The sequence below is a fragment of the Petaurus breviceps genome, unplaced genomic scaffold, assembly GCF_028583685.1.
Source record: "Petaurus breviceps papuanus isolate PSGF00001 unplaced genomic scaffold, PetGlider_PUasm1.0 138, whole genome shotgun sequence".
Classification (NCBI taxonomy): Eukaryota; Metazoa; Chordata; class Mammalia; order Diprotodontia; family Petauridae; genus Petaurus; species Petaurus breviceps.
The window spans coordinates 9,793,262-9,811,390 of record NW_027185694.1 but is presented as its reverse complement, the minus strand read 5'-3'; the positions used below and the strand labels follow the sequence as shown (position 1 = coordinate 9,811,390).

The 18,129-nt window shown below is 40.3% G+C and overlaps 2 protein-coding genes across 2 annotated transcripts in view; both read right to left on the bottom strand.

The window, feature by feature from the left end:
- LOC138175180 (guanine nucleotide-binding protein subunit alpha-14) overlaps positions 1-18,129 on the bottom strand; it is a 271,864-nt gene that overhangs the window by 34,794 nt on the left and 218,941 nt on the right. The gene's annotated exons all lie outside the window — the stretch shown is intronic.
- On the bottom strand, positions 10,909-12,169 carry LOC138175183 (gap junction gamma-1 protein-like). Its single transcript, XM_069105610.1, has one exon. It carries the CDS (start codon positions 12,084-12,086, stop codon positions 11,163-11,165), a length of 924 nt encoding a protein of 307 aa, XP_068961711.1. The 5' UTR covers positions 12,087-12,169; the 3' UTR covers positions 10,909-11,162.

Genomic DNA, 18,129 nt, shown 5'->3' with positions numbered 1-18,129 from the left:
GGCATGACCTGGCTGCATTTATATTTCTATAGTTCACATAATTTTTATGAGATTTGTTAGATATATTTTGATTTGGCAGTATACTTCATCTCAGGAATTTTGGACTTTGGAAACACTCTCTAGACAACAGTATTTCTGTGTCCATAGCATTGTTACTCCTACCTAATTAAAACAGTCTCTTCCCAATCTGGGGGAATAGGGAAAGGATTTTAGCAGAAGGTGAGACTTGAGCTGAACCTTGAAACCAAGGGGCACAGGTAGAGGAGGGGCAGAGCATTTAAGGCAAAGGGAACAGAGCAAAGGCAAGAAGAGAGACTGGAATGCCGCTTGTGAAGTACAGCTGGAAGGCCAGATTTACTGGATTATGGAGTGTCCGTGGTTCCAAACAGAAGAGGTGATATTTGATCCTGGAAGTAAAAGGGAGCCACTCACTTTGGGGGTCAGGAGGAATGTCAGACCTACACCTTAGAAAATTTACTTTACCTGCTAAGCGGAAAATGGGATGACAGTGGGAGGAATGTGAGGCAGGGAGACAATATTTGAACTCGCAGGATTTTTGTGAAGAAAATACTTTGCAAACTCTGAAATGTTTTTATAACTGTCAAACAGTCGATTTTTAAAAATTGAAATACAGATAGTGAATTATAAAGTTAAGGTAAATGCCAACTTCAACAACAGATATTACAACAAAAAGGCCTCTTCTCACTTCCCCCCCCAACAAATTGCTACAGAATCAAACATCTCAAAATCACATATTAAAGAAAACACCATTAGCCATCGAAAATAATATAATCTAGTCCAACAAATACACATTACTGTTTCCTATGTGCAAGGTTCTGTGCTCAGGATAGCACGAAAAAATTCATCAATTCTGCCCTCAAATCTTAAAGCACGTGAATACATTTTCACAAATAAAAGCATGCCATTTCTCCAAACAAATAGTTAATATTATTGGAAAATGTGTGTTCCTGTTTAAAAACTTAATACTTTGTTTAAAAAGAAAATAAATTCCATTTGAGCCGATTTTCCTAACTTCATGCTTTTTTAAAAGTCTGTTGGATTCTGGTAAACCCACTGGGCAGGACCAGGGCTAATGTGGGATTCTGTCCAATCCACTGGTAGCAAATAATGAATGTTTAGTAACAGTGGAAGAAAGCCTACAAGTTATTAAAATTGCTTTACCCCTTCCCAAAGTAATAGGATTCTCCTGTTTCTTTTTCCATAATTAGTTCCTTAAGCGAGACATTTTATTAGGTGTTAGTTTCACAAGGGTTTAAAGTCACTCTCTTTGTTTCATAAATACTTGAGTGTCAAGCAGCTTAGACAAAGTAAAGGGACTTTACAGTGAAACATACATGGAACCAAAAATCAAAGAGGTTTGGTCTCCTCCTGTAACGAATCAGGCCCTAATCTTAGAATACAGACATTGCATTATTCTGGTGCTATTTACTTTTAGGAGAAACTAGGAAAGGGAGAGATGAATGAATGCCCTCTTCGATTTTTAAAAGAAGAACAATGCAGCACCCAAAAATGTTTTCTTTCTTTCTCCCCCTTGCAAAACAGGTTTCTGTGTTGGAGCAAATGCAAATTGGAGGAAATACTGGGATCCAAGAGTCAATCAACCTAGTAAGTAAGGTTCCTATAGTTGTGTAAAGCTGAGCTAAAGAACAAATATTAAGAAATGAAATTCTTGCAATGGTCCTTTGAACCAGATCCTTATCTCTTTTCTTTTTCTTTTCTTTAAACAATCCAGGACTCAGAATTTTTGAGTTGGAAACTCCTTATCCTGCTGTTGTGAAATTCAGACTTCCTTTAGACTTAAGCATTGGGAAATGGAAGAACAAGTTAGTATAATGTGATAAGGGGAGCCAGAAAAATGCACAGGACTGATATAGGATTGCCTCTCCATCCTCCCTTCCCATTTTTAGCCTGGTTCCACCAGGCACAAGGAAAGAACAGAGCTCTAAGGCTCGAAAATTTGGCTTTCCTGATGATTTAATGCATGATCAGGGCAAAGCCTCTGGTCTTCTCTAGTTACAAAGGAACATATCAACGTAGGGAGATACATTCTGGTTACATCAAAAATTGACTGCAAGAGCACAGAAAGAGATACAGGAGTATGCCAAAGACCAATTTCAACTAGCTCACGTTTTTCTGGAAGGTTGGCTAGTCCTGCACCCCCCAAAAGTGGAGGAAACTTTCTTCTTTCTATAGGAAGAGTATATTACATAGAAAATACCTCCACAGCCCTCCCCCTTGGCCCCTTCCAGCTTATTACCCAGACCCAGAACTCAAGCTAGTACTCAAACTTTTATGAACAGCCTGGGAATTTAAGTGCCACAACGTATAGGAAAATAGTTTCTATATAAAAATTCATTCTGAAAAAAAAAACAACTTAATCAATGGGACTTGCTGTTAAAGTCCCAGATTTATTCCTATACAAAGCTGATCTGTAGTTTTTCCCTTCTCCTCCTTTCTGTGCCCCGTCAGGACTTCCTCCTTATTTGGCATAGAGTTCCTGGTGTCAGGAAGGCCTTAGTTCAGATCCTGCCTCAAACACTAACTTAGCTATGTAACCTTAACAAACCACATAACCTCCCTCAGCCCCAGTCTGCTCTTCTGTAAAATGGAAACCACTGCATTTACCTCACAGGAATGTTGTGATGATCAGATGAAATCATATGTGTAAATTGCTTCACAAACATAAAAGTTATTTAAGTGTTAGCTATTATTACTGTGCAGTTAACATATCAAAGTGTTAATGATACTTCAGTGTTACTCCTACATCTCCAAAGGTATCTGAAATCTAAAAATGGACATCCCTAGAGGTCAATGATAAATGAGAAGAAGAGGATTTTTTTGTTTTGCTTTTTGGAGGGCAATTGGGGTTAAGTGACTTGCCCAAGGTCACATGGACAGTTAAGTGTTGTGTCTGAGGTCAGATTTGAATTCAGGTCCTCCTGATTGCAGGGCCAGTGCTCTATTCACTGTGCCACCTAGCCGCTCTAAGAAGTGGAATTTTTGTACATTCTCGGATACCTGTGATAGGTTTAGTGGGGCCAACATTTTGAAGTGAACTTTCCTAACATCCAAAAAGTCACAAAAATAGGCAGTTGCACACCCTGTCTCTAGGTGAGGCTGACCCCGCTGGTGTTCTTCCAAATACCTGGAGACTCTTAGGATGACTGAGATCCCGTACTCTCTCTAGTCCTCATTTAGCCATGCAGCCTCTCTTCCAGCCTCTTTGTGGAAGAAGTGACAGAGAATAAGTGAAGGAGGGGGCCTGTTATCATGGTGGGAGCAGGAATACCAGGCTCTGGCTTCAGTTCTCCATCAGCCTCATCACAAGACAAGTCGAGTCCTCACAAGGGATTGCTTGTGGGAAGTGGGGCATGAGAACACAGATACTCTCGGGATCCACAGGAAGCTGCCCACATCTAAAGCTCCCTGCATCTTCTGGATATCAGGAACTAGAGTGGAAAAAAAGCCCCAGACTTTTTTGAGTTAGGGCACTTGGGTTTCTAGCCCCACCTTTGTTTAACCACTTCACCTAACTCTTGGTTTCCTCATTCCTCAAAATGAGAAGGGTTGGGTGTTTGTACTAAAATATTGCTAAGGTTTATTCCCACTCTGACATTTTGTGCCTAATCATGGATGGATACAAGGCTTTCAATATATGTGTCTTCAGACACAGCTTTCACAGGGTTGAGCCTAAGAATCTGTACAACTTCCACTCTTGAAACTGCTCCTGATTCAGAAGGAGAAGGGAAAAAAGGAAAATGCACTCACAGTCCCCAAAGGCTCTCCATCTGCTCCATCTGGAAGGCCTCAAAAGTAAACATCGCATTTTTAAGGCAGGAAACATTAATAGTGGCCAGTTCAAAATTTAATTTAAACAGAGCCAATATCTGTCAGCTAACGTCAGAGGACAATGAACAGCAGTAGTGCCAAGAGAGGCAAACATTGGAGAGCACAAGGGATGATGCCCCAGATACAATGCCTCCACTAGCTCAGCGGGAAGAGGACCTTCACTGCAGCCTCTCCATCTTCCCTCCCCCAGATATATGTTCTTGTGTGTCCTGGGCAAGGCACTCAAACAAGAAGCCATGACTTCTGTCTATTCAGGACTCAGCCAGACAAAGAAGGCTTAAGTCTGGTGGCAGCTAGGCCGAGCAGCCTGGTTCCTCAAATCATAGTCCAAAGCACATCACTGTTATATGGTGATTTAGAGTAAGAATGTCTGGAATTTGGCACAAAGGTCAGCACAGGGCTTTCCTACGTAATATAGCTCTCCTGAGGAAAAGTGGGAATAAGGTTTTATGATATATATATATATATGTGCATATATACACACAATATTATATGTTTTATATATAGTTATGCTATATATAATATATAGTATCTAATATATTATATACATACATATATATGTGTGTATGTATATATGTATATACACATCTATTCCAAGTAGCTGTGTGACCTTGGGCAAGTCACTTAACCTCAATTGCTTTGCTTTCCTTCCTAAGGGGGGGAAAAAAGCTACACACACACACACACTCTCTCTCTCTCTCTCTGTGTCTCTGTCTCTCTCTGTGTCTCTGTCTCTCTCTTTCTCCCTCCCTCCCTTCCTCCCACCCTCTCTCTCTCTCCCCCCCACACCTCTCTCTCTGTGTCTCTCTGTCTCTGTCTCTCTCTCTCTCTCCAGGTAAAGCAATAAGTGCTCTAAAAACTAGCTCTGGCATCAGAGGAAGCAAATTTAAATCATGAGTCTGCAATTTCATAGCTATGTGATTTAGTGGAAGTTGCTTAACCTGCCGGGGCCTCAGCATCCTCTTCTGTAAAATGTACATCCTCCAAAGTCCGCGTTAGCTCTCTATCCAATGACCTTAATTTGATACCTGTTTGACTGAAGCTCTGGTTTCCAAAGTGCAGAGCGAGAATCTCAGGGGACGATCAAGACAATCCCTGTGATGGATGGCTGCATCCCAGCCTTGCTCCAAAAGCTATGTCTTAAGCATGAACTCATCAACTCCTTCATCAGGGGTGCATAGAGATGACAGTGGAGTGGCCATGGAGGAAGTCTGTATTAGAGGGTGAGGGTTGAAATGAGTGGGGATGGACAGATAGAGTTATAACTACTGCAAGCAGCCAAAGCCTGACATTTCCCTAGAGTAGTCAGTCAGCCTATTAGCATTTATTAAGCCCCGGCTTTGTGCCAAGCACTGTGTTAAGTACCAGGGACACAAAGAAAGGTAAAAGTTAGCCCCTGCTCTCAAGGAGCTTACAGTCTAATGGCAAAGTCAACATGCAAACAACTATGTCCAAACAAGCTATGCACAGGACAAACTGGAGATAATCAATCAGGAGATAATCAGGTGCTGACATTAAGGGAGATCTGGAGTAGCATGCCCTGACTGCCACTTCCCAGCAGAGTGAGGAAGCATGGTGCAGCAAACACCGTACTAGCAGTCAGGAACATCCTGGTTCAGATACCCGCTCAGACAACTGATATCTTGATGACACGAGACAAGGCACTTAGACCCTGTCTTAGTTTCCTTATCTACAAAATAAGAAGGCTGAACTCTGCATCTTCTAAAATTCCTTCCATTTCTAAAGCTATCCTATGGGTAGCCTTGGTTCTAAGCATCTCCATAAGTGTAAGCATGTCACCATGGAGAAAGAAGCAGCTAGCTAGCCAGTTACCAAGAGCACAGGAAGGGATGCTTGTCTTTAGCACCTCTCCCTACCATCTGCTGGGATTCTACTCAACCTAATCTGTCCTCCTCTTCAGGCAGCTTCCTTGTCCCATGAACTCTGTCACCTATACTAGCTGGGACAATCCCATTTAGTGGCCTACAGTAGCAGAGGCGGTAGGGGGAAGAAAATGCTTGGGAAAGAGGCCACCTCAGTCCCACAGCTTTCAGAGTCCTGGGGGAAGGAATGATAGTAGGAACTCCATACAACTGAGTGCAAATACTTATTGGAGTGGATTGGTCAAGTCCCATCCTCCTACAACAGGGAGATTCAGAAAAGAAGTCTAGGTAGGAACAAATGATAGATAACAGATGGCTAGGGACTAGCCAATGACGCAAAGTGAGGAAATGATCTTTTAAAAGCATGAATGTGTGTGTGTGTGTATGTGTGCATTTGCGTGTCTGTGTGTAGACTTTATAAGAAAAACAACAGCAAGAACTGATGAAGACTGGTAGGATGAATTTATCACAAATGTCCTCACTAAGAGGGATACATCCCTCTCTAGGATTGTATGCAAAAAAGCAGCTCAGATTTCTCAGTGATGAACTTAGAATTAGATCTTTAATTCATTATCTCACAAAGTATTAAAACTTATATTTTCAAAACTAACAAAGTATATTTAATTATACTACTCTCATTAAAATGCACTAAAAAATTTATGGGCTATTAATAAAGACTAAAATATTTTAAAATACCATTTAGTCTTTACTTTTAGTTTTTATAGTTTATATGTAAATATGAATATATAATATATATTATACTTTAAAGTTTTACATTTTGTGTGTGTTTTATAATGTAGATCAGAGATATCAAATGTAGCCCACCTGCAATACACCCAAGTACTGCCCAAGCCAAATTAAAATGCAATTGGGAAGTAGTTATCAAAATAAAAATACAATAAATCACAGATAGCATTAATGTGTGGTTTTGTAAGTCAGTGTGCTCCTGCAGGAATCCTTATGTCTGGTGTTTCTACTTGAGTTTGATACCAATGATGTAAATAACATATTAGTATAGTAATGTATCACCTAATTTATAAATAAATATGCAAAATGCTCAAAATTAAAAAAAAATTTACCCAACAAAGGTACACAATCAAAAAAAAATAATGTGGAAACCATTGGGCCTAAAAGACTCAAAAACTGTGACAAGCATTGGCCCAAATGATCTATTGTCTTTCATACCCCGGGTGTATAATTGTGTTGGGTTTGTTTATTATCTTCTCATTTTAAAATTAAATAGTATTAGACAACAAATTTCTAAAAAACAGTAAGAAAACATTTTGGACTCAGTAAAAAATATTTTTCTAACAAAGTACTTAATATCTACTTAATCTCACATTCAGTCTCACAACATTCCTAGTCAATCCATAATCATTGACTCAGACTGACAGTGGATAGATATACCAGTGCAACAGAAGTGAGTATATGTCATTAATTAACAAACATTAATTAAGCACTTGAAGTGTGCTAGAGGTCCAAATACAAAGAATGAAACAGTTCCTACTCACATGGAGCTTATATTCTAGCAGGGGGTATGACAAGTTCATATATAAATATATACATAATAAGAAAACACAAATAAATCCACAGCTAGGTCCCAACTCTCAAGGGAGCTTATAGTCTAATTGGGTACTATAACTCCCAAGAATCAATTGCCCTAGTGGCAGGTGTACTTATAAGAAAGTCTTTCTTTAGCACTTAATTACCAGCGCATTTGGCTCTCTTAGGTGCTTTCTTAAGTATAGAATGGAAGCCTGCTCTCAAATTTCACTTTTTGAGGCAGACACGGGAAAGCACAAGCGCTAAGTGCACAGAAGACAAACACAATACGTGAATGGACAGAAATGTATCGCCATATATAGGCAAAGGGCAAGTGCATTTAAAGAGTGGGGTGAGAGGATAGCTATTAATTAGGAAATGAGGAGGAATTTCATGTGCAGACTGAGCAGGGTAAAGAGAAAGAGTCAGTTCTAGAAATATCCTGTGAAGTGTGCCTGGAGAGGATGGCATTTCAGCTGTTATAACATCATAGAAGCATGGTGGGCTAGGCGTGTGATGTGGGTATATGGCATCCTGCTGGAAAAGATTCCAAGGGAGGGTTGGGAGAAGTGCCAAATGATGGCTTTTGGTAGATGTGCTCAAGAGAAAGATGGAACATACCCTGGCTGAATAGAGCTAACAATTGAAGTGAGCATGGAGGGGATTCCAGAACAGGAACCTGAAGCATGGATTTTTCAAACTATATACATTTACTGACTCTTTTAAGATTCCCAGGCAACTAGCAAGTAGTCGGAGAATTGTTGTTCACCTTTCATTCTCGAAGAGGACCAATGACACGCTAGCCTGACTTGCACGTGACTTGTGTAAAAGTGGGGCAGAGCTACACAAAGTCATCAGCTTCACTTTCTCCTCCAATTATCCAAGTCCAATGGCAACATAAAGATCAAGACTGCTCAGAGAACAGAGGGAACAGAAAGGATCAGCAAGTTAGACAGAGTGCTTGAGGGTTAGGAATGCTAAAGATACCAATATCCTCTCTCTAAGAAGTTGTAAGCAAGAAGATAAAGACTAGACACCAAGGTTTGATATGACTTAGGAAGCAATGTACTATATAAGGTTTTCAACAAGAAATGCGTAAGTGAGCAGTAGTTAAAAGCTTCTCCTTAAAGTAGAATAAGGAAAATAAGAGATTGAATGACAATAGAGGGGTGGTTTAGGAAGGTACTGAAGTGGTACCTAGATAATGTGGCTCAATCATTTTTCAGTCATGTCCCACTCTTTGGGACCACTTTTGGGGTGTTCTTGGCAAAGATACTGTATTCTTTGCTATTTCCTTCTCTATGCATTTCTCTAAATCTTACTCTAAATAATAGATTACTTTCCTATATGATACATAGAAGCGATTAATTTATAATTTAGGTTTACATTAAGATATTTTGAAAACAAACTGTAATTGACTTGATTGTGTCCTAATCTATACTTTCAGACATCTATGGCTAAGGAAAATCATCAGTAGAAAGGTCAAACAGCCATAACCCAAAACACCATCATTTATCTAGGAGGAGCTCCCTGAGTCCATACAACGCTTGCCAATGTCAGCCTACCAGCATGGAGTTCAAGATTCTAATGTCAGGTTTGTCCTTGAGTTTCTTTATTATTATGAGACAGGAGAGAAGAAATGTCTGTCTCAGGGACTTGCCTATCAACAAGAACAAGTTAGGAGGGAGGCAACACTTCCAAATCCCCACTTTGTTTTTTTCAAATGACTGTTTCTACCATAGCACTCATTTTCCTTATATATAAAATAAAGGGGTTGGCCTAAATGACCATTAATGTCTCTTTTTGTTCTGAATCTATGATTCCAGGATCCCTGCTTGTCTAAGGAGTGGTTAAATATTAACCACAAAGTACTTTGATCCCTTCAAAAATACTTTATAAATAAAACAAAAAAATTTGTATATGCTTTGAAGACTATAAAAATCACTGTTATTTCCCTAAAGCTAAAAAGCAAAACTGGTAAACTAACAGAGAATTCCACTGCCTTATTTTTTTCAGTTCTCTATAGTCTTGACTTCATCAATACTTTTAACTGATGATCCCAGAAAGCTTCTTAGCAGACTATATTGTGCAAGACAAAGAATGGAGACAATTTCTCCCTGAAGCAAGCCTGTGAGCTTTTAATTATACTTGTACTGAATATTAATGCCATCTTTTTCCGGGCCCCAAATTTTCAGATATCTACCAGAATTTCTTCATTTGCAGAAGGGTAACTGCAGAATGTCTGCGATGATATCATCACAGGAAACCCTGCATATTGTTGAGAGTTTAACTCTGCTGGAGTTCTCTTGATACAAACCAAAGCTTACATTGTTTGGGATGCTTCATTTTTTCCACTCTTTTCCAATAGGCAGGAAAACTTCTGGAACACCACAACAAATATTTGGGTCACAGCTTGCTTTAATGATGCATTTCTGAAATGAATGTTTTGATTCTGTATGTTTTTTTTTTGTTTGTTTTCTCTCATACCCTGTCCCCAGTCAATTAATTGTCAAGTCCTGCTGACTTTTTTTTACCTTTGGAACATCTTTCCCATATGTCTCTTTGTCTCCTCTGCCATTGTCATTACCTTGCTGCAGGCCCTCACCTTGTACCTGGCAACAGCCTGCTGATTGGTTGTCTGTCACAAGGCTCTCCCCATTTCAATCCATCTTCCACTCAGCTGTCAAAATGATTTTCCTAAAGGGAAGTTCTGACCTTGTCAATCCCCTACTCAAGAAACTCTACCGGCTCCCTATCACTCCCAGGATCACATATAAAACCCTCTGTTTGGCATTCAAAGTCTTTCATAAAATTCCTTCCCTACCTTTTGGACTTCTTACACCTTACAACCCCTCCCCACCCTAAAATGTAGTCTTGTGACCAAACGAAACTGACCCCCTACCTGTTCCTTGAATAAGACCCTCCATCTCCCAATTTTGGCCATTTTAACTAGCCACCTACCATGTTGGAAAGCTCTCCTTCCTCATCTTTCCCTCCTGGAACCCCGACTTGAAGTCTTCAAGTTTCTGCTAAAACCCCTACAGGACGCCTTTCTTGGTTCCCCAAATCTAGTGCTTTCTCTATGCTGATTATTTAATTTACCCTACCATGATCACGCGGACATGGCTGTTTGGGTGCCATCTCTCCCATTAAGCTCTGAGCTCTTTGAGAGCAAGAGCTGTCTGTTACCTTTCTTCGTATCCCTAGGGCTTAGCACAGCGTCTGCTACATAGTAGGAGCTTTATAAATTTTACTGAGTAGATGACTGGGGGCCAGCTCGAGACATATGGAAAGGAAGAGACAGACTTAGGAGGGTAGGCATGAAGAGAAAGATGTCACCTCATCATGTCCCTAATCTCTAGCTTGCCTTTCTAGAGTTTTTTTTTTTCAGAACAAAGTAAGTCTTTATTGGTAAAAAAAAAAATTTCAGGCTTCAATGCCAATTGGCACCACGTTTGGAGGCTAAGTCCCTGAGATGATCAAAGTTTCAAGTATCCAGATTTCAAGTTTCCAGGTTCATTGTCCAGTAAAGCCAGTGTTCTGGGATTTGGGGGGAAGGGGAGGTGGAAGAACATCAGAGAGAGGGTGAAGAGAATGATCTCTAAGATCTCTAAGGAGAATTACAGGCCTTGATGGTCTATCCTCCACCTTCTTTGTGACTATGTGTGGATACATATATGTATCCACATATACATATGTATACACATACATACATATATCTCAAAGGGTACAAAAATTACTTTAAAATATAAAGCTTTTATGGGTGGAGATTCTCAGGTCCTTAATCCTGTGGATCCCAAAGCTCTCATTTCTCCTCATCATGTGTGGTGATCCAAATGCTGTCGAATAAGAAACATCCCCTGTAGGTCACAGCTCTGTCTTGGAGAGCCGGGTCTCTTTCTGGGCTTGATTGTGCCGGTTTTTCTGAGTAGAGATATTGTAGATTGGAGGCCGACCCGAACAGTCAGGCGCTGTTGCCAGAGGTGTGCCCAGATGCAATGCCATGTCCATTTGCTTCTGGACCAAATGCAGCTGTTCCTGCATTTGCTCCAGCTCCAACTTGAGACCCTTGGAATGGGGAGGTGGGGCAGAGCTGTATCCCCCATTCTTCCTGCTTCCCAGACCAAGGTGCAGCAACTCAATCAGGTTGAGCAGGAGGCAGAGGCCACTGACTGCATACATGACCAGCAGGAAGATGGTCTTCTCTGTGGGACGAGATACAAAGCAGTCCACGGTGTGGGGGCAAGGGCTGCGCTGGCAGACATAGGAAGGAGGCACTTCCAGGCCATAGAGCAGGTACTTGCCCAGCAGGAAGACCACCTCTAAGGCAGATCGCACCAGCAACTGCCCAACACAGGCCCCCAGGAGCCCGTCCCTGCGGATCCTCCTGCGACCATCGTGGGCTCCATCCTCAGGGGACTTGTGGGGCTTCTTCTCTTTGATCATGGGCTCCTTCTCTTCCTCCTCTTGCTTCTGGGTGCTCTGGCGCCGGGACAGATGGTGCACGGCATAGCCCAGATAGAAGACGGTGGGCGCAGTGACCAGGATGATCTGGAACACCCAGAAGCGGACGTGGGAGAGGGGTGCGAAGGCGTCGTAGCAAACGTTTTGGCAGCCCGGCTGCTGGGTGTTACACACGAATCCGCTCAGTTCGTCCCGGTAAATGGCCTCCCCGCCCACGGCCAGGAGTACCAGGCGGAACACGATCAGGACGGACAGCCAGAGTTTCCCCACCAGGGTGGAGTGCTGGGTCACAGCCTCCAGTAGCCTCGTCAGGAAGGCCCAGCTCATCTTCGATCTTCTTAATAATTACTTTCCACGACCTACAATCTCTTCTTCAGTAGCCCAGGCTAGTCCGAAGCCGGGTTAGCAGAAAGACCTGAGCCTCTCTAGAGTTTTAAGGAAAATTCTACTGGGTGAGAATAGGGCTTCTTGCTTGGCCGAGCAAGATTGTTGCTTCTTCCCAGCTAAAGAGCTCAGTTGGGGGCGGCCAGGTAGCACAGCAAGTAAGAGCACCGCCTCCAGTGTCGGGATGACAGGTGGATCGAATCAGGGCTCAGACACTTATTACCCACCCAGAAACACCTGGCCGTGTAGCCTTGAGCAAGTTACTTAACCCCAATTGCTTAGGGGTGGACAGGTGGCTCAGTGGGTGGGAGCGTCAGCTCCAGTGTCAGGATGACCTGGGGATCAAATCTGGGCTCAGATACTTGGCACCACACCCAGAAATAACTGGCCGTGTAACCTTGAGCAAGTTACTTAACCCTGATTGCTTTAAAAAAAAAATAAAGAGCTCAGTTGTACTTGCATACCTTCCAATGTATTCTAATAAGTACAACTTCTATGGTCTCTGATAATTTCTTGAATAATTGGGTTTACTGTTCACTATTTGTGATGGTCTTTTGTATAACTAGCATTTGGGGGGAAGGGGTCAAGTTGGGGGATATAACTTAGGGCATCTTCCCCCCTTTAAAGAATAGTGTTCAGGGAAGTTAAATGCTTTTGAACTAAAAAAAAGCCCTTGCAATAGACCAGTAACACTTTGGAGGACAAATAGATATAATCCTACTCTATTATCCTTCTCTCTCAGAGGGGAGCAAAATAGCTAATCTCATTGTCTTTTCTTCTGCTTCTCTCAAGGAAGGATCCATAGTTTCCCTATGTCCTTACATGGACATCCCATAAGGATACACACATCTTACACACATGGGCAACACACACCTTACAACTGACTTATATGTGACCTATGCAAAAGTACTTACTGACTGAAGCAGGACTAGAGCCCAGGTGTCCTGGCTCCCAGCCTAGCATTCTTTGCATTATCCTATGATCCTTCCCTGCTCTATAATGTGTGGGGCTGCATATCTACTGAGAATATTTATTTTTAAGCTCTTTGCTTATAAAGGTTAAGTGCAAAATAATTAACTATCTGACCAACAGAGGGAAAAATGAATATTAGCAGGGAAATTAAAGGGAACTTTCAAGTACAATCAATTTTTGATTATCCATAAGTGGATGATCGGCTTTGGTAAATTATCTGAAGCTTTGAGTTCCCTGATTGAGTCTTAGGGTGCCCATAATATAGCAATTCTGGGAGGGGATTGGCTTAGAGCTAAATGCTCACTCTTTCCCTCCTTTATCCACTCTCACTGGGTTGAACAATTCCCTTAACCTTTCTGAGTTTCAGTTTCCTCATGTGCAAAATGAGAATACTTCTCCTCCATATACTACATTCAATTGATTGCTACCTTTTGTTAGATCTACCTAAAATGCATCTCTTACATCTACTCCATTCTCTGTACTCACACACACATCAACTAGTACAGACCGCCATCTTTCACCTGGACTATTCCAATAGGCTCTAAATTGATCTACAATTCTTTTTCACCAACATATTCTCCACTCAACTGCCAAAGTAATTTTCTGGGTCATGTCATTCCCTTTATCCATTAAACCATCCAAACTAATTTTAGCTCTAATGGTCAAATACAAACAACTTCTGTCATTTCAATTCCCTTACAATTTAGATCCAATCTACATTTCCAGCCTCCCTTCAAAGCTCACCTTAAACACTACTTTCTGCACAAAGCCTTTACTAATCACCCCAGCTGTTAATGCCTCTTCCTCTACAAATTATCTTATATGAGGTAACCCTAAACCCTTGAAACTTTAAGCTTTAATAGCTTAAAACCTCATTAAGACTTTTGAACACCCAGTATTTATTTTTATGTCCATTCTGTACCTACTCATGTGTGTATATATATTGTTTCCTCCTATAGAATATAACCTAGAGGTCAGGATTGTTTATAGATGTGTATATATATATATATATATATATATTTATATACTTACATATGTTTATATAAATTTTATATATGGTTTATAAATACATTGCGTGGATACATACACACACACACATTACCCCAGAACAGTACCTGATACACTTAATACATGCTTGGAGATTTACTGATCCTACTCCTCATACCAACTCACAGAATTATAAGGAATGCACTTTAAAGTGATATTTAAATGTGCTATTATTATAGAAAGAGAAAATGCTTGCAGCTATCATGAGAGGTTGCTGGTAGCCTTCTCAAACCCAACTATCAGAATTGTATAAATGACTGATGATGCATCAGAGGAGAAAGAAAAAAATGTTAATTCCAAGATCCATTGATGTTTTCAGCTTTTCGTCCTAGAAGGAATTAAAAATATATAGGCATGTATGTTCGGAGGAAGGTAAAAGAATGGTGAAAGGACTTAAAATTAGGTCATATGAAGATTGAAGGAAGGTGATAAAGATGATTTAGCATGGAGAAGAAAAGATTTAGAGGAGGTATGGTCACTGTTTTCAAATGTCTGAATGACTATTACGTGAAAGACATATTAGTCTTGTTTTCTTGGTCAAAAAGGCAGAACAAAGTCGATGGATGGCTGTTGTATCAAGGAAAATTTCACATCCACACAAGAAAAAATAATCCCTGATACTTAGATCTACTAAAAAAATGGATGTGTTACATTGGACTAGTCAATTCCTTGCTACCAGGCTAGATCATCACCTATCAGGGATATGATATAAAAGATTTATCAAGTGGCTGGGGTTGGATTAGAATAACTTCTGAGGTCTCTTTCCACTTCTTGTCATCCACAAGACCAGGATCATCCTTGTGTCTCCCACAGAATCTCGCACAGTGTCTGATACATATATTTTTGCTCATTAAGTATCTCTTCAGTGGATGGATAACAGATGGTTAGAAAGACTAAAATGAAGAGAAGTTCAGGGAGGGGGCTAAATTATGTTTTATTTTGGTTTGAAATACAGAATATACTGATATGAAAAGAACTCAAATTAGGGCATCATCTAAGATGTATCAATGATCCAAATATGAAGTGAAAAGAGCCTGAACTAAGGCAGTGGTAAAGTAAATGAAAAGGATTGGGGTGGGGCTGAGTTGCGGGGGGGGGGGGGGGGGAGGGAATTGTGATACGAATACAATGTTGGTAGAACTGTGAACTGATCCAACCATTTCAGAAAGCAATCTGGAATTATGTCCAAAAAGTTATAAAACTGTGTTTACCCTTTGACCCAGCAATGCCACTAATAGGTCTGTTTCCCAAGGTGATCCTGGGAAAAGGAAAAGAAGCTATATGTTCTAAAATATTTATAGTAGCTTTCTTTGTTGGTGGCAAAGAACTGGAACTTAAGGGGATACCCCTGAAGTGGGGAATGGCTAAACAAGTTGTGGTATATAATTGGGATAGAATACTCTTGCACTGTAAGAAATGATGAGCAGGTTGATTTTAGGAAAACATGGGAAGATTTGCATGAAATAATTAAGAGTGAAACCAACAGATCTAAGAAAACATTGTCTACAGTAACACCAATATTATTCAAAGAATAACTGTGAATGACTAAGTTATTGTGCATATTATAAATAGTCCAATCAACTACAAAGGACCTATGAAGGAAGATGCTATCTAATTCCAGAGAAAGGACTGATAAATTGAAGTATGGATGGTATGGTTTTACATACATACACACGTATACATATATACATATATGTGTGTGGGAAGAAATAGTAGCCTTCTCTAGTATGGAGTTGGGGTGGGGAGACAGTTCAGAACTTAAAATGCAGCAAAAATAAATAAATTTTAGAAATTAAATTGGAGGGGGCGGCCAGGTAGCACAGCAAGTAAGAGCACTGGCTCCAGTGTTGAGAAGACCTGGAGATTGAATCCCGGGCTCAGACACTTAGCACCCACCCAGAAACACCTGGCTGTATAACCTTGAGCAAGTTACTTAACCCCAATTGCTTAGGGGTGGCCAGGTGGCTCAGCGAGTAAGAGCACCGGCTCCAGTGTTGGGACGACCTGCCGGGCTCAGACACTCAGCACCACACCCAGAAATAACTGGCCATGTAACCTTGAGCAAGTTACTTAACCCCGATTGCTTAAAAAAAAAAGAAATTAAATTGGAGGAAAAAAGAAAAGAACAGGGGGATATGGGGTAGAGGAATCTGTAAGAATCAGTATTATGAGAATCTCTTAAGAAACAGTTATGTGTATATAGCTCTGAAGTTTTTTTTTCAAGTTTTATTTAGGGAGTTTAAACATGCTCTGAAAGTACTTCACTTAATCAGCTTATACTTTGCTAAGCCATCTGTCCCTAAAATAAGTGTTAGAAATTTTCTGCCGTTCTTACTGTTAAAAATATCCTCCTGAGCAGGTATAAATGGAGGGTGGTGGAGATTCTAGTACATATGGTATGGTTTCTTCTAGGAATTATTGTTGAAGTAACAGAGAAGATGGTGGGTTAGGGGGTGGGTGGGTGGGATTTAATCACATGCTCTTCAGATTCATCACCTTTAATTGTGAGACCAATTATTAGGTCTGTTCATATGCTACGACTTCTATAATAATATTTAGGTTCTGATGGATAGAGTACATGGACTGATTTCCATCATTCTTTAAAGAACCACACTGAACTTTCAGTCCCACATAGGAACATGGCATTCCAGGGCCAGTCCTTTTAGTTCTCTCAGATATTCCAGGGTGAGTATAACCCCAATAAAAAGCCACAATATTTTGGTCCAGAGTGGAAAGATGACTATGGGGCCCCACTCTAATTAGATACATACAGATATGCATGCTAAAACCTCTGACTTAGTTTCAGGCAAACCCAATGTTAATTCTCCACTCCTGCTTCCAAGACACAGTACTACCAAGGAAAACATCTTGGAATCCATCCATTATATCACAGAGCAAAATGTCACAATGTTACCATGAAATGGGCATTGATGTTAACCACTGCTTAAAAATCACTACCTCTATGTGTCCAAGTTAAAAATGAAGATCAGATAAATTGTTAGAAAAATAAGTATTTACTTTCAACTATATTTCAAATTCCATCCAAATGTTTCCTCTAATTTGCAAAAAAGTAATTAGTTTTTGGATGTTCACTTTCTCTACAGCAAATCACATATGATTTCTTAGCAAATATCAAAAGTAACCAGGAGTATTTTAAGGGTACCCTGTTTCAAAAGGAAACCAGGGCATGAAATAATGCAAAATAACCAAACTCTTTTGTTATCTCCAAATCACAAAAAAATTGAAAAGCCAATGAATTCTGGATAAATCACCAAAAAGACTGGAAGACTTTGAAATTGTAGTGGGAAGCCTTTGAATTGAATGGATTCCATTTGACTTAATGACTGGACTAAAGTTAAAAAGATTTAGTGTTTGCTTTGTTCCATATGGTTAGGTACATGACTCTACAAAGGTAAATGGCAATCTGATCCTGATTCAAGTACACACAAAGACACAGACCAAATCAATTCTTTCTTCCACAGTTGCCCACTATACTCTAGAGCTTAAAAATGGTCTTCAACAGAAATCTAACTTTTTAGTACAACTTTTAAAGTTCTTTCATTGCACTAAATTCTTTATGCATTTCAAACAATTTCTTCTGGTTTCCCACACACTAACTTCCTTCACTGACAAGAGTCAAGAACTGGGGTGCTTCCAAGGAGATATTGAGGGAGAACAGCACCTGCTCAAATCTGGTCAGAAAAGAGAAGATTTCATTTCTATGCAGAGGTGGAGATCTTTGGACATGGGCTACTACATGTACAGTCAAAGTCAGTGTGTTCATTAGGTTTAATGAACTACATTTTTTCTCTCTTAAATTCTTTAAGAGAGATGGCTTACTACAGGAGAGAAAGGAGAGATATGCATAGTGTTCCAAAAGTCTTAGGGCAGTTTAAACTTTAGTACCTTAAAGTAGGGTGTTTTCATTTAAGTAATAAAGCTTAAAACTACCCTAAGACTTTTGGAA

Bases quoted from the DNA above. Each gene is read 5' to 3' on its own strand.
- LOC138175183 (XM_069105610.1), bottom strand. From the start codon at position 12,086: ATGAGCTGGGCCTTCCTGACGAGGCTACTGGAGGCTGTGACCCAGCAC.